General features: G+C 43.0%; 1 protein-coding gene across 2 annotated transcripts; it reads left to right on the forward strand.

The window, feature by feature from the left end:
- The first annotated feature begins 1,962 nt into the window (after nt 1–1,962).
- Nucleotides 1,963–14,230, forward strand: uqcc1 (ubiquinol-cytochrome c reductase complex assembly factor 1). 2 transcript variants are annotated; one of them, XM_026308008.2, is made up of 10 exons: nt 1,963–2,184; nt 3,628–3,735; nt 4,436–4,543; nt 6,567–6,639; nt 7,436–7,493; nt 8,210–8,318; nt 10,998–11,075; nt 11,412–11,525; nt 13,330–13,465; nt 14,049–14,230. In XM_026308008.2, the coding sequence occupies exons 1-9, from the start codon at nt 2,122–2,124 to the stop codon at nt 13,462–13,464; spliced, it is 846 nt and encodes a 281-aa protein (XP_026163793.1). In that variant the 5' UTR covers nt 1,963–2,121; the 3' UTR covers nt 13,465; nt 14,049–14,230. The 2 variants fall into 2 exon arrangements, with proteins under 2 accessions (XP_026163793.1, XP_026163792.1); XM_026308007.2 differs by having other exon boundaries at nt 1,964–2,184; nt 13,330–14,230.
- The last annotated feature ends 1,846 nt before the right edge of the window (nt 14,231–16,076 follow it).

Here is a 16,076-nt window from a genome sequence, read left to right on the forward strand (position 1 = left end):
CTTTCATCCGTGCCAGGAAAGTTAAATTTGACATAATTTGTAAATGAGGGAAACTAGGTGAGTTGGAGCAAATGGGAATATATTACCTGCTCTCTGAATGTCAGTAGGTGTAGTGACAACAGGCAGCAGGCAGTGAGTGCCTTGTGTTTTCCTCTTAAACTAGAGATTTATTACAAATTAGTGCCCATTAACAATATGTAAGCAGCTCTGAGCTTAATGTTAAAGTATTTGTGGGTGCTGAAAGTATGTTACAGTTAATGATGGTGACGTTTCTGACTGTGGCATGACTACACACACACACACACACACACACACACACACACACACACACACACACACACTTTCCAAATGAGACACATGAAAAACAAAAAAAGTGATGCAACTAAAACATTACCTCATTTGTTCTGTTCAACGAAGAAAAAAACGTCCCTTTTTAAAAAACAACCCCGACTGCCACCGCTCTTACTTCATCAGGATCCAAAGTGTGTGTGTGTGTGTGTGTGCGTGTGTGTGCGTACTTCCAGGTCCTACAGCTTTAGACCATATGGACTGAGCAGAGTGAAGCCATTTTGGGAAAGTGGGGACTGTTTTGTTTACGGGTCAGGACTTAGAACCAGGTTTAGGCAGGTTAGATTAAGGGCTCAGAGATTTAGTCATGATGGTTGAGGTTAGAGTAAAGGGAGTGGGAAGGCCTTATATCAGTCAGGGTCCTCACAAACATAGCTTTATAGCTGATTAGCACTAAACACAAAAGTACAGCCGAGGATGATGGGATTGTCATTAATTTTGAAGTTTTCTGGTCATAAGTTAAAGACGACTAGATGACAGTGCAAAGTGAAAAATCAGAGACTCTCCAAAGTTATTATATCTAATATTTAAGATATTTCAGCAATGTGGTCTTATTATGAGGATAGTGCAAAATTCAACAGATCAAATTACATCTGGGAATTATGCATTAGTTTGTTTAAGTTTGGATGAGCATCGTAAACTTATCAGCAGATCGATATCACCATCCCTTTATGTGTTTTGTGTGACAGATGCCTCTTCAGGATCACCTGACAGTTTGCAGGGCAGGTGCCATTCATTTTAAAGTTTTCAAGCATTTCCACAGCAGAAAGAGGCTCTTCCTTAAACACAAGGTCGCTGCTGGTCTCTAACCATGTCTGTATTTGCATCAATGCCCGTGTTTGTACTCACATTTATGAGGATGAGACTAACACATAATCTTCTCAAACCTTTCATGCAGAAACACACTACATGCTGTGACTGTCGGCCTGCAGGCTTTCGCAGGAAGCAGTTGAATAGATGGCTGACTGAACAATCTGTGGAGGCAGCCATGCATATTCTCTGTTACCACAGAGAATCTGCACCCCAGTGTGCACGGACATAGTTACCATAACTTCAGAATGACTCTCTCTTGATAGGTTAAAACATATACAAAAGCAGAGAGCAGAACTAGTGTCATATTTTAAAACACAATCACAGTATCTTTATTTTTAGACGGAGTAAGTTAAATAAGAAAAACAAGTCTGTAACCCTGTAACCTCTTTAAAAACTGTTTCAGTGAAGAGACGATTTATTGCAATGATTAGACTGCATTATTTTAGGCTGGGTGTAGCTAACAAACACTAAGAAATTACAGTGTTATGGTTCCGTGTGAAACATTAAACTAAGAACAAGGCAGCAAATTATAGTCTTTCATAGGAAAAAGTAAAGACTATTTACAGGATGCTGACAAATACTGTGAACACAGTGATCCTGAGGCACAATGTGTTGTTTCCCTGTCCACTGTACATACACTGTGAACTGTACACGCTGGAAATGACAGTTTAAAGGAACATATCCATTTCTCTGACCTAGACTGCATGCTGAGAGTAGGTGATAGTTAATACCCTGAAGACTTTAATAAAGTAAGTAACCACCGCGAGGAACTTTTTCTTCGCTGGAGCTTGTTTTCTGACCGGGCAGGATTGTGTGTCGGACAGATTCCGTTGACATTGCAGCGGAGGAGGTGGCGGGCACACGGCTGGAGTTAGCCGACTTGAAGGCGTTACTGACGGGAGCTGCAGTTTGGTGGCAGCCCGGTTCTTAGCTCCGACTGTACGGGGGCCTGTGGGAGCCATGTACCGGCGACCGCTGCAGTTTGTCGCCAGGAACTTTGTCACTGGAGCCGCGACCCGAAAGGTAATAAAAGCTAGCATTAGCTTAGCTGCTAGCAGTCAGCTAACGCTAAGAGCTAACGGCCCGTAAACATCAAAACATAAACATGTGGGGTGACGTCATACACGTCATACAATTAGATAAGCTAGTTACTAAGGTCAGTTAGTTACCTGTGCAGGTTAATAAACAAAAGTTAACGATGGCTCAGATAAATAAATAAATGTGTAATATTGAACTAACTTGACATTGAAACTGCAACGATTAGTTGACAGTAAATTACCTATAATCAATAATAAAAGTAAAGAAATTATCATTTAAGTGCCTGATTTGAATTTGAACCTTTCATAGTCTACACGATTCATCAGTCCAGACAAAATACCTACAGATTAATCAATAATGAAATTTAATAATGACATTTAATGTTAGTTGCAGTCCTAACTAGTTAACGTCACTTAACAGTTTTCCAGCATTGAGTCGGGTCTGCAGTTACACAGGTACATAACATCAAATAGGAAAAAAGAAAAACATACACTCATACAGGTTAAAGAAGATTTGTCTGGTTTTGAGACTGGTACTGAAATGTTGGCGTGTGCCAGGTGATCTGTGTTTAAGGTTTAGGTTTTCAGGGGTCTGTAGGTCCTCAGGGAATGGGACCGTCAGAGGATCAGGATCAGTAAATTTGCCTCATACATTTGAAAATATATTAAAAACATTCAAAACTCCTTGATAAGTCAAGTCAGATTTATTTACACAACCCAATTTCACAAATTACATATTTGCCTGAAGGGGTTTTAGAGTCTGTGCAAACACCCTCTGATCCTCAAATTGGATCAGGAGAAACCCCTTTAGAAAACCCTTCAACAGGGAAACAAACTGTAAGAAACTTCTTGAAGAGCAGAGAGGAGGGATCCTTCTTCGGGACAGACATGCTCTAGATATTGTGTGTAGAGAATAGAGCAAAATAACACATTTACAATCCAATCAGAATTAACAAGTTTTATAGTTAAACATGTATGTAGAGCATGTCCTAGGACGACTGGAGCAACTTCCAGGGCCAAAACATCAGCAGTTTCTACCTCCTCCTCAATGCAGTTTTCAGTATAAGTTGTCTTGGAGTAGACACTGCACCCTTTTCCAACGTGTCACTTTCCGAGTTTCTTCTGTTTATCTGTTGTGTGGGGGAACTGTCCCAGCCTGCGGTTGTCTGAAGAACTTAGATCAGGGAATGCTGAGGAAAACTTGTCAGCCATCATTGCAATAGCACTCCCACTTTTTTATTGCATTTAGTATGAAAAATATTCTTTCTAAGCTGTAGCAGAGCAACATAGATCCACAGAGCTTCTGTCTGCACTCTGATGCTTATTGGTTTGCGAATTTCAGTGTTGGTACATTTTCATGTTATTCCATGTTTGTCTGTCTCATTCTCGTCATCACTCTTTCTTTCTATTCTTCTCTGTCTCCACTCAGGCATTAAGACATGAAGCCTGCTTTTCCAGAGCTTTAGTAGCTCCCCAGCTGGCCAGAGTCTCCACTCCCTGTTTAACAACATGTCGGACTCTGCACATCACCAAGCAGGTAATGTGAGGAGCACAAAAACACACACAAACAGATTTAAAGCTCATATTTGGGTTGTATTTGGTGGCTGATAGAAAATCTTAGTGAAACATGGAATAAATTTAATCTACACAAATACATCTTGGCAAGTATGTGTTTGTTGTTGCTTATCAATACAATTTTGTAGTTGTGAGCCAAAAATTGAGAAATTCCTATTTGTTGTCATATCGGTTCCAGTGCAGCAGTAAATGTGTAATGGCTAAAATTCAGCTGAAAAGCATAATTTGTTGTTGTTCTTAAAGAAAAAAAGACAGTGTTGAAAGGAAACTGGAGTCATGGTGGCTCTAATGAAACTGTCAGGGCATGAAGACGACATGCAGCTTAGAATAGGTCACTACATTCATTTACTCAACAGCTGCACTCTCCCAGTAAAGGCCATGGTCCCCAGGTGTGTGTCGTCATAGGTTGTGTGTACTGTTGAGGGATATGCTGTGTACACACAGGGAATATTACGCCTATTTAAGGAGTAGTTTCTTATTATGGTGTGTCATCTCTGTCAGGTTTGCTTTTATTTCCCCTTCATCTCTCTTTACTCCTTTTCCTTTATCACGTCAGTCTAACCAAGCACTTCATCTTCCCCTCCTCCATTTCATCTTCTCTTACATTTCTTTTGCATTGTTTACATCTGCCCCTCTCTGTTTTTCTCTGTCTTGTCCATCAGCTCTGCAGTGTGAAGGAGACACCCCAGCACACCGAGGAGGAAGTCGGGGCCTTCACAAAGTTCATTGAGGCCATGGGCTTCACAGGACCTCTCAAATACAACAAATGGGTGAGTGATGGAGAGAGGAGAGTGTGATAACTGGGGGCATCAGTAACTCCAGCTTTAGTTATTGTGGGAGATCGTCCTTAACAGCTGGATTTGGATGGTTATTCACACATCCGCATTATGATGTCACGGGGAGTCTGCTGATTAGGGAGCGTAGCAACAAGTAATGTAGTGCAGTTTGATTTTTGCTGAGATCACGGTCAGACTGTGCTGAGCTCAGTGAAGTGTGAAAACGTTTAAGTACAGCAGCTTCTTATTTGCTGCTGGGTGTTGTTGACATGTCTCTACTTAACCTGCAGGGTGTTGGTTTGGTACAGACATGTCAACAACACCCCAGGGAAATTTACAGATAGTTCTCCTGTGGTGGTTGCTGTCGAATCCTGCAGAGTGCTAAGCCGGAGCAGGATATAATGTACTAAAACTTAAAAATACAGAAGGACAGGGATAAAGCTGAGACAGTGATACACTTACTACCTAACGTTTAAAGGATCAGTTTGCATTTGTTCAATTTCTGTCCTCCAAACGTAGTCTTTTCAGTGCCAAATTCCCACTGTGCGTTAGTATCGCACTGCTGTGACAAGGAATCACGGACTTTGGACGAGCTGCACTTGATTCTACTCAGACCTGTTGAAACCTCACAAACATCCAACTGGGAGAAAGCCCCAGGGGAGACCCTGGACATGCTGTAGAAACTATACATCTCATCTGGCCCAGGGAACACCTCAGGGTCCCCCAGGAGGAGCTGGAAATTGTTGCTGGAGAGAAGGACGTCTGGACTGCTCTGCTGAATCGTCTGCAAACCGTGACCCGACTCTGGATAAACACTCGATGGATGGAAGATGACTGGATTTTGTGCATCATCACTTACATTGGAATCACTTTAGAAAGCCAAACAAATAGTGGGGGCAGAAGGAGCAGCTACAACAAGCAGTAGTGTCCATATGTACATAAACCTGACGCAAACATCAATGAACGGTTCCCGTGACAAGGGAAACTGCAGTATTAAAATATGGCTGCTGATTTAGACGGAGTGACCCATTTTTTTCCCTTCAGGGATGTGACGATGGTGGGGATGGTTCCTCAGCCCCAACAGCAGCTCCTGTGTCCTTTTGACTCACTGCAGCCCGTCCAACTACAAATCAATGAAAAAGCACGCACACTGCGAACATGGCGAACAAGCATTGGCACTAGAAAGAACAAATAAACCACAGTCCCTTTATCATAGCAAGGATTAGGTCCTGAGAACTGGTTCAGCATTTAACTGGGGATTTGTCAGGAACAGCATGTGCCAGTTCTACTTTGATTCCTGAAAGCAGAAATGTGACAGAAATGCTGGTTACAGTCGCTGCATCTTGAAGTGACTGTTTTCCACAAGTACATCATTGCACACTATACAGCCATGGCCAGGTCGGTTTGGGCACTTTTGGCTAAAAAGTGAACCAGGTGTGGAGTATGTGCAGAGGAATGCATGTTGTTGCGTCATCTAGTTAAGTGCTGGGCTGCACTCTGGCCTTGGCGAGCTTTGGCACGAGCAGTTACTCATCTCTGACCTCATGTCCTGTTACTGCTTAGAGGTTTGTGTTGCCTTTTCTCCCCAATTGTTGCAGTTAATTTTGTTTACCTTTATTGTGGCAGGACACCAAGAGACTGCAGCTATGAGAATCATGAGTGTAACTAAAGACACACATATCCTCATAGTTTGGAAAAATATCTGTAAAACATCCCGTCCATCCAACATGTTTCCTGTTACATTAAATCAGTTACTTTTGTGTTAGAAAGTCGTCTTGATTTTACACCAAACATCTTGTGAAACTGTTGCACTGGGTGGCAGGATTTTCAGTGTGTCTAGTGTTATGACAACAGATGTTGGTGTGGACAGTAGCCACACGGGGCTGGAGGAGTACATCAACACAGTATGGTATTATCTGAAGCACCCTAACATTTACCTGTGCACAGGTAACTAAGAGCTGCAGCACATACTGCACATAAAAAGATGCCACTGATGATTTCCCCTTTGCCTCCACAGAAAATCAAGATCGCTGCCTTGAGGATGTACACATGCTGCGTAGAGAGGGTCAATTATGACGAGTTCTTTGAAAGTAAGTACAGAGCAGGAGCAAATGAGTAAACAGAGAAGGAGTTTTGCTTTGGTACCCGACTCTAAGGAAAGGAAAAGCTCCACTTGCGATTATTCCTTTCACTGCACTGGCGTCTGTTACTGGTGTGTCCCAGGTGTCTTCTCTTTTCTAACAGGAGAGAGAACATTGGCCTCTCTGTGTAAAAGCAGACTCTGAGCCAAGGATTTGTCTTTTGGTAGGAAATGCAAACTGGAAAATTCCTGACATTTCATTTTCAGTTTATGTTTGACACACTGCCTCAAATTAGTTTAACTTGATTGTTGTTGCAGCTGCAAACAGCTGCTTGTCCCTGAACTCCTTCATATTTTAGCTTCAGCTCTTAGCTGACTGTGTTTGTTGCTGCTTCTCAGACATCTGGGGCTTTTCACTTTTTCAGTATGAATTTTAGTAAATGCAGCATCAAACAGAACTGTGGCTTCACCTCAGGACTCATTACATGGCTTGTGAATAAAAAAAACAGAGAAACTGATGATTAAATAATAAATTATGTCTGTTAATCAGTTTAATCGTCTGTTAAAGAAGGAACAGCAGCACATTTGAGAAACTACATAGGTTATATACAGCAATAAAGGCTGTATAAGAGCTGCACACTGCACTTACACTAGAGAATATGTGTATGTGAGTATGTGATTTGAAACCAGCCAATATTTGGCATTTTGGGTTGGAGAATAACTAAAATGTTGTTGCAGCTCTATATTGATGTCAGTGTTGTGAAGGTGGCAATGTAGATTTTCATGTGTGTGTTGTACCATTTCAGGATGCTCCCTCCCTGACACGCTCGGCTCTTGGTTCTTGATAGCACAGCTGCATGTGTGGTGAGTTTTACACACACACACAGACACAAACCTACATTGTGAGTGTTTTTCTATATAATACACTTCTACCTGTCATGTGCTGTTGTCACCGGTGCATGGTACGCTGGATGTTTTGTTGAGGTGCGGCTGCCCGTCAGGTTTCTGTCAGTCGTTTTCAGAAAGATTTTCTGAACCTTGTTTGTCATTCGCAGCTGGAATTGCCACCCAGTGATGTCAGTTACGTGTCACCACAGGGAGACATGCTGATGTTTTGTTGAAATGTAGTTCCTCTCTCATTACTGCGATGTTTCCTGTAGCACTCTTTGGTGGTTAGGATGAGGTTCAGGTTAAAGTACAAGGAGAAATCCAGGTTTCAACACAGGGACAGACTTCAACACAACAATGGTAAACAAATTTCATTCTTGGCTGTAGTGTGAACGTGCACTGGACACTGAAATGGAGGAAAAACTGATTAAACTGTTACAGGAGAATGAGCATCTCTACAACATGAAATCAGAAACGCACACGATGACTGATCAGTTCCACAAGGACAGATGTAATCTTGTGCATTTTTCAGGTTCGTCTACCACCAGTCGCTCAGTTTGTTGTCCAGTGTTTACTGAATCATTCCCAGTCGTCAAGGACCAAATATCTGTCCAGGCTAGTGGAAAGTCTGTGTGTGGCCTGTCCAGTCTCTGTAGGTGTCAGCTGTTCTGCCTGTGTGTCCCCACCTTTAGGATGTGTTTGGTGCGGATGCGTCAGGAGGGCAGAGCAGGAAAGTACATGTGCCGTTACGTTGTCCACTCCATGTGGGAGGATGTGGAGCAAAGGAGCAAAATCATGGGGGTAAGTTCTTCGTGTTTATATTTGTGCGTGTGATTACATGTTGCTGTCATTGTGGAACTTTGTGCTGATCATCAGGTCAGTCAGCAGATCACGTAACAGCATTTCCACCAGTTGTATGAACATTACGCTGCAGCCACAGCCTGATGCCCGACATGCCTAAGGTAACACAGGGTTTATGAGTTATAGCCAGTCATGTCATGTGTCACGCAAAATCACCGGTGGGAGGTATCGCCCACAGTTTGTAGAGTTAGGACAACAGCTAAAACTGCTGTTATATTCATGGTTATTGATTCTTCAGCTGATTTTGATGTCTTCAAATGTTGTTTTGTTTGATCGAACAGGATCACATGAATCAATTAATCAATCCATTATATTAGTTTGATTTATATTCATATAAAGTGATCAGTTGCATCCTCCAAGGTATTAAAAAGGTCTTAAATTATATTTGGTGAACACCCTGAACCAACATTTAAAATTTCATTAAAAAAAAAAATTGGAATGATTCATTGATCATAAAAAAAAATAGCTGCTGATTGAGCATTTTTCTGTTCAGGCAAACTCGATTGGACAACTTCATTTTTCCAGCTGTAGAAGGAACCATGAGAACACAGTCACACAGTGATGGCTGTTGTTTTACTGTATTAATACACGGCTCTCGTTTGTCAGAATTAGATCAGAGATAAGTCAGAGTGCGACTGCAGCAGCCATGTGACGCTTTATCTTGTTCTGCTAAATAGTCTCAAGTCTATACAAACAGAAACCATGACCTCCAAACTGGTTCCCTGTCTGAAAAGAACTAAATGTCATTCTGTTAAAAGTCATTGTTTCAGAAACATTTCCACTGATGCAATGGTGCATTAAGTTTTATTCGTGCCATTGCATGTTACATAGGATGCAAGTTTAGTTTATTTAAAGTTTTACATCAGCATAATTGTGCCAACAGTTCTCAATCAGAAATGAAGCCAAATCCCCGGAGAGTGGGCCTGGCTGCGGTCACCGTGTCCACAGAGTTGGTCCTCTATTCTTTGTCGGTGGAGCAGCTCCAGGAAGTGTCGCTCATTGACATCACACACTTAAAGCTTGGCTTGGTTCTCATGTAATGTTGAGAAAAATGCCCTTATACTCACATTATGCTGGAGTTAACTCAGTGGGGTTCATTTCTGTAGTTATTTGTGTGAATGTGCAGGATATTCTATAGTCACTAAACAGAGAGTGCACTGTGCTGTCAGAGATGATAAACTGTAAACGTGAATCAAGATCAGTAAAAGCAAAAGCATTAAAATAACATCAAAAGCATTTGTGTTTAAGTTTCATCACACCTCCATCTGCCAAAGTTGGTTGGTTGAATGTTGGTGCTTAAATATATCTGGTCGTTCTGTTGACCCACCTTTTCAGAGGAGACCAAATGCTTTGACGCTTTTCTACTCCCGCAGTCGTGGTGGCAGGTTACAAAACAACAACAGTACGTGACAGGCTGCGTGACGTCACAAACAGCGGAACAATCACACTATACAGTTTTCTCCATGATGTTAACCACGAAGGATGGTTGAACTGGAGCCAGGGTTCAGCATGAGGGCTTTAGCTTTAGCTCCTCTTGCTTGGTGTGACAGAAAGAGGTCAGAGATGAGAAATTACAGCGTGGTTTGTGAGGTCACTCTGTGTGTGTGTGCGTGCATGCATGAGGAGGGGGGGGACGGGACGTGTGTGTTGCAGGTGTTTTCGCAGCTGCATATGTGAATTGTTGTCAGCATGTGTCCATGCATACACTTGCTAAGATCCTTATGTTCAGGCACGTGCCTGAGAATTAAAGTGAATCGATCTGATCCCTACATAAAACCTTAACTTTAAGACGAGTCTCAACACTGCGTTAAAAAACATACACCTGTGGCCGAAGCTTTACCGTGAGCATGATGTAATATTACTTTCTGTGTGTGTGTGTGTCAGACAGCTGTGTACTGCTGTATACACAGGGCCAGTGATTGGAGTTGCTCTTAGGTTTCATGCTGATTGTGTTAAGGAGCAGAAAAAACATTGGTCATTTTCTCCATGTTCGTAATCACTGCTGCATTCAGCTGAAACCAGCCAAACTCCACCATGATTGTGCTGTCTTTCTTTTCACCGTGTGCTCACTGAACCACTGCTGCACCTCGCCTTCATCCTCAGCACACATGGTTACAGGACGTTTGCTGTGGGGAGAAGTTACCTCAGTTTTCTACATGAACTGGTCCTTCCACCGTTTTGGTCCACACTGAAATGTGTCAAAAACTGTCGGATGGATTGTCATGAACTGGAAAAATGTTGTTGATCTTTCATACAGCGCCAATAATTTAACTTATGACGAAACAACTGCAAAAGTAATGGCATTCCCATTACCCATTAGCCTCAGCTCAACTCTGTGTGTAATGGTAATTAGCATATTCCATCCATGTACAAAGGGGGGACCTGACGGAGATTGGCCAAGGCTCCGTCACTGGCTGGCTGGCTGGTTTGAGTACAGCCTCACAGGGCTGCTGGCTCTGCTGAGGATGAAGCTGCTGCAATCAAACCAGAATTGGACTAATACTATAATAATAACCGTATTATTGATCTACCGCTGCTCATGAGGGTGTTTTTAATCCTCTTCGACTGGAGTGGATGTTGTGTTGTGTTTCTGATGTGATTTTTCTGTCTGCGTTGTAGATCGACGCCATCCATAGAAAGGAAGCAATGAAAGCGATGACCGAGAACTTCTACGCTGCAATATTTGGATATGATGAGGTGAGATTCGTTGTTTTAGACAAAGCACACAGGTAACACAGTTAGTGTCATGCTGGATTTTAGGGTTTACACTGTAAAAACACTAGATAAGACACTGTGGTAACAGTCATTAAGCAGAGTACGATGCAGCCCTGAAGCATCTGTCCCCACATGTAAATGAGCCATAACTCAGTGTTGGTCGAACAGATCCTGCAGAGTAAATGTAATAAAGACAGATCTTCATTTTTTCCAGCTTGTGTTCACACACATGGACATATCTCTGACTGCAGTCTCTGGAGATGTGTATGTGCTGTAAAACCGCTCGATCAATAATGCACTGAATGTGTGTGTGTGCAGGGAGTCCTGTCTGATGACTGTGTACTGGCTGCAGCTCTGTGGAGAAACCTGTTCAGTCGTCAGTGTGAAGACCCGAGACAGCTGGAGCTCATGGTGGAATACGTACGCAAACAGGTTTGTTTTCCTGTTCAGCTGCTGGGCATTGAGTCCATGATCTCTTCTGTAAATACATGTGTGCTACTGTATTTTTCCTCTGGACCCTTGGTTTGAACCTTACACTGATACGGTTAAAAATGAGGGTCCCTGCTGTTCCACTTTGACCAGGTGGTTTTGTTGGTCCTTTCAGAAGGTGAATTCTGCAAAGGAGCAGAAGCCAGGATGTAAAATCCTGTAGAAGCATCTCCTAAGAATACCAGCCCAAACCCTATCTTTGCCAAAAATCTCCCACTTGTTTTTAGCAGTGGTGGAAAGTATCAGGGTATTTACTCACTGTACAGTTTTAAAATACTACTTGTACTCCACTACATTCCACAGGGAAGGCAGTACTTTTTGCTCCACTACATTTTTTTTTTTTTTTTTTTGACAGATCAGGTTTCGGAGTGAAATCTGACATTAAAGCCCCACATGTCCTGCATCCACCTACGCAGCTGGTTCCACTTCATTTGCTTGATTAGAGCTTTTCTCAGGACTCTGTGGACACACTGGTTGATTGACATCTCCCTCGTGCTCGTTTTCTCAGACCTGCAGTGCTGGGATGAATAACACCTTTGCCACTTTGTTAGTAGATACTTTCAATTTATTATTATGTGCTGGTTGCACAGTCGGGAGTCAGAGTAAATTCAAACAAAAGAATATGAAATTGTGTATCTGAACAAGTGAATTACTCCTTAAACTTGATTAAATAATTGAAGACCCAAATTAATAAAATAATCACATTTTTCACAAAAGGTCTAAAAATTGTAAGTCAGAGCTTTATTTTCTGTAATTTCCTGTGTTGTTAATCATCTCAGGATCACTGACATTTATCTGCTGACCCACTGGAGGGGTGCGACCCCCACGTTGGGAACCACTGGTAAAATTTAACTGTTGTATTTGTACTTTTGCTCCAGTAAATTATCTGAATACTTCTTCCCCCGCTCCTCCTCGATCGATATTTAAATCAAATACTGGCTCAATATTAGACCAAATGTTGCTGCTCGGTATTTACTCTACCCCCCCGGGGCAACCGCGTCTTGGACCTTCTTTCTTCTTCCACCTTCACCTCCTTTCATCCCTCTGCAGCTTTCGTCTAATGACCCGTCTCAGGCCGGGCGTCACTTCCTGCTTCACTGCTGCCTTTACTTCCTCTGTAGTTGCAGCCAAAGTGTCCCTGTACCGATGGATCCTTTCTCCACTGGCAGCACCTGGAGCGAACAAGCTGCGAAGTTGTCAGCCACAACGACCCAACTGCCCCACACACACACACACACGTGCACACACACACACACACACACACACACACATGCATACACACACACACACACACACCTACCTACCTGTATGACAGTTTGGAGTCTTGCATTAAAAAAAAAACAGATGACACACTCTAATGTGAGTGTGTGCGTGGTCCTGTCTTCGGTGAACGCACAGACTTTTCAATTTGTTGTTGCTGACTTAATTTTTATCTATAAAAATCATGGAAAGATGAAAAACTCAATGTTTGGACAGCAGAACTTTTTTCCTCTTCGGTCAGTCCGCTCTCAATGACCTTTAACAGGGACCTGACCCCTATGTTGGGAACAGCTGTACTAAAGTAACTTCATGTATAGTCATTAAAACAGTCTTATAAAGTATTGCATAATATCACATGGTTCTAGTTACTGCAGTATACTGCAGCACTTTTACCTGAGTGCCATTTTAAAAGTAGGACTCTTCTTGGTTGTACTGGTTCTTGACTGGTGAAGGATCTGAGCTGTGCCTCCTCCACTGCTGTGTGCAGATGCAGTACATCGACGCTCTGGACGGGGAGGACCTGCTGCTGACAGGAGAGGTGAAGTGGCGCCCTCTGGTGGAGGAGAACGCACAGAGCATCGTCAAGGTGGTCGCACCCACGTACAACGATGCCGGACTGTGAGGCGAGGAGACAGACCCCCGTTTTATCCTATTCTGGATTCCCCCACTCCTGTATTATTTTCTGTCTCCTACCTGTAATTTTCTCTCTCCTCATCCACTCGTTTTTCTTTTTTGGTTCCTCCTCTTTGTCTTCCTGCCTCTTCTCCCAAATTTGTTTTGCCGAAGTGTGTTTGTGTTGGTACAGTATGGGCAGGATAATCAGGGATTATTTTTCTGCCTGGTTTGTACATGAGCTCCCCATCTCAAATTCCAATTAACCAGCAAACCAACCAGTCCAGACCCACAAGACACCACACATCATCCTCATCCTCTGTCGTCCTGTCGCTTTTGAGAGCCTTTGCTTCTTCCTCCTTTCAAACTGAGCAAACAAGACACTCTGTTGATATTTTTGTAGTTTTTTCCATGAATACCGCACTGTATTTATAATGTATTTTGTATACCTCCTTGTTTACACTCTCCCCCTGCTGAGGTGTTAGCTAGGTCTTCTGTTGCTGCTCCTTCACTCTGTCGAAGTTTCACTCTAAGTAGGTGAATTTAGGTGAAATGAAAATAATGGCTGTTGGAAACAAATGCAATATCTCGTAGGTGGACCTTCTGTGTTTGTCAGGGGTCCATGGTCCTGCACGGCGACAGTGTGGACCTGGAAGGCTGCAGGTCTTTGTCTGGCTCTCGTGATATTCTCAGTGCAACAGGAAGCTGAGCCTGGAAAGACTTGGACATCATCACTGTAATAAAATAATAAAATATCCTCTGGGTGTATAAAACCACTGAGCCTTGTTGTGTTCATGTTCAGCATGTTTCTCTGCTAATGTTCGCTGTCCCAGTGGAAAACCTGAGTCTTCACAGAACCACGTAACATCAGGAAGCTGAGGTCCTGTCTAACTGCTCTGCCCATCTCTTGACTGCTGACAGCGTGTGAAACCTGCTCCAGGTCCAAAATGCTGCAGCACGTCTGATGCTCAACCAGCCAGAAATGGCTCCTGTCACTCCACTTTTCATCACTGCACTAGTTTCCTCTGTTCCTGCTCACTTGATGTCAGTAATGTTTGCCTGCAGAGCATGTACCGATTGAGCTTTATGAGGCGTCTGATGTTTTATTTCAGAGTAATCATCCACAGATCCATTTAGGAATCATAAAAACAGGTGTGTCAGACCCTGCCTGAGAATCTGCAGGTTTTTCTGCAGTGTCATTGTGATCCAGTGATGGTCACATGCACAGCCATGTGTTCACTGTAAACAGCAGCTGATCAGTCAATTCAGCTGCTGACCAAACATACTAGAAAACTAAAGCTGTGCCTGTAGCTGACATTACAGCACCGTGTTATAAACTTCAAGACCTTGTTGGTCTTCTGATGCTTTTATCTTTGAGTGGAGTAATCAAATTCAGAAAAAATCTGCATGAGTTAATTATATAAAATGTGTTTGGAACCAGTTGAACATTTGCTGTAGCTGATTCTTCCTCTTGAAGCGCTTGGACTCTATGTGGCCAGCAGAGGGAGCCACAGTCCACTTTGTAATCATAAACGCTGCACTACCCTTTTCTATTTTTACCTTTTCATGTTCAGCCCATGAAAATACTCTCGAAGCTGGAAAAGTGTTAAATAGTTAACAAAGCGGAGGAGTCAATCTGTGCACAGATACAGAAGTGTGTTATTCAGCAGAAGCCACTGAACTGAGAGCAGTTGCCCCAGTTGGAGATGTTAGTTCTTTTTAATGTGTCAGGACCTGAACTGGGACCTGAAACCACCCAGGCTTCATTACGGAGGGTCCCAGGTGACAGAGGCTGTTCCTGACATCTGGGTCACACCGATGTTGGGACCTTGTGCTGCAGGTCAGAGAGCAGCACGTTCAGCCTCGACACGAGTCAGTCAGCAGCACCTGAAGTGACTCTAACTGGGTTCAGGCCAGATAAAAAGCGGAGGGAGCAGGTTAAGGCCGCGGTGCGAACAGACTGACACACAGGAGGTTTCCCCTCAGCTGGAAATGGTAGCAGGGAGCACTGTACTGTACATTACACTGATATCTGTTGAAAGACGTGTTTGTCCCCTCGTGTCTCTGTGCAGCAGCTGTGTACAGGTGTGGCCATGATTTCCCTGCAGGGCTTCAGCTCCTCAGACGCTCACCTGCCAACTCCATCACAGCAAACCTGCTTCCAGGTAATTACTCAGCTCAGTCATGCATCACATCACAAATCTTGTGTTAAAGTTCAGTTTTTTGTTGTTTTTTGTTTTTTTTTGCATGATTCAGATTTTATCACTGCTCAGTGTGCAGAGGAAGTACAGGTACCTAAGTTGTTTCCATTCTTTGTATTGGAACATAGTGATTCAGGTCACACTGAGATTAGAGGAGGGAGGTTTGTTATTCTCCCTTGGGCGCAGATGAAAAATATCCAGTACTGACTAGTGGGCACATGTCAGGCCACAGCAGTGCAGAAACACTCACATGATCTACTAACATGAAATGATTAGTTCCTAAATATGAAGCTGTCGGCTGCATGAAACTAATAGCTGATGAGACTTCCTGTGATAATCAGCCTTTATAGAGTATTATGTGACTGGGTGTGAAATACAGGCTTGTACTGGTGGTGTTTTCTCACAGAGTAATAACTGGTTT

Source organism: Mastacembelus armatus, chromosome 5 (genome assembly GCF_900324485.2).
Source record: "Mastacembelus armatus chromosome 5, fMasArm1.2, whole genome shotgun sequence".
In the NCBI taxonomy this organism is placed as follows: Eukaryota; Metazoa; Chordata; class Actinopteri; order Synbranchiformes; family Mastacembelidae; genus Mastacembelus; species Mastacembelus armatus.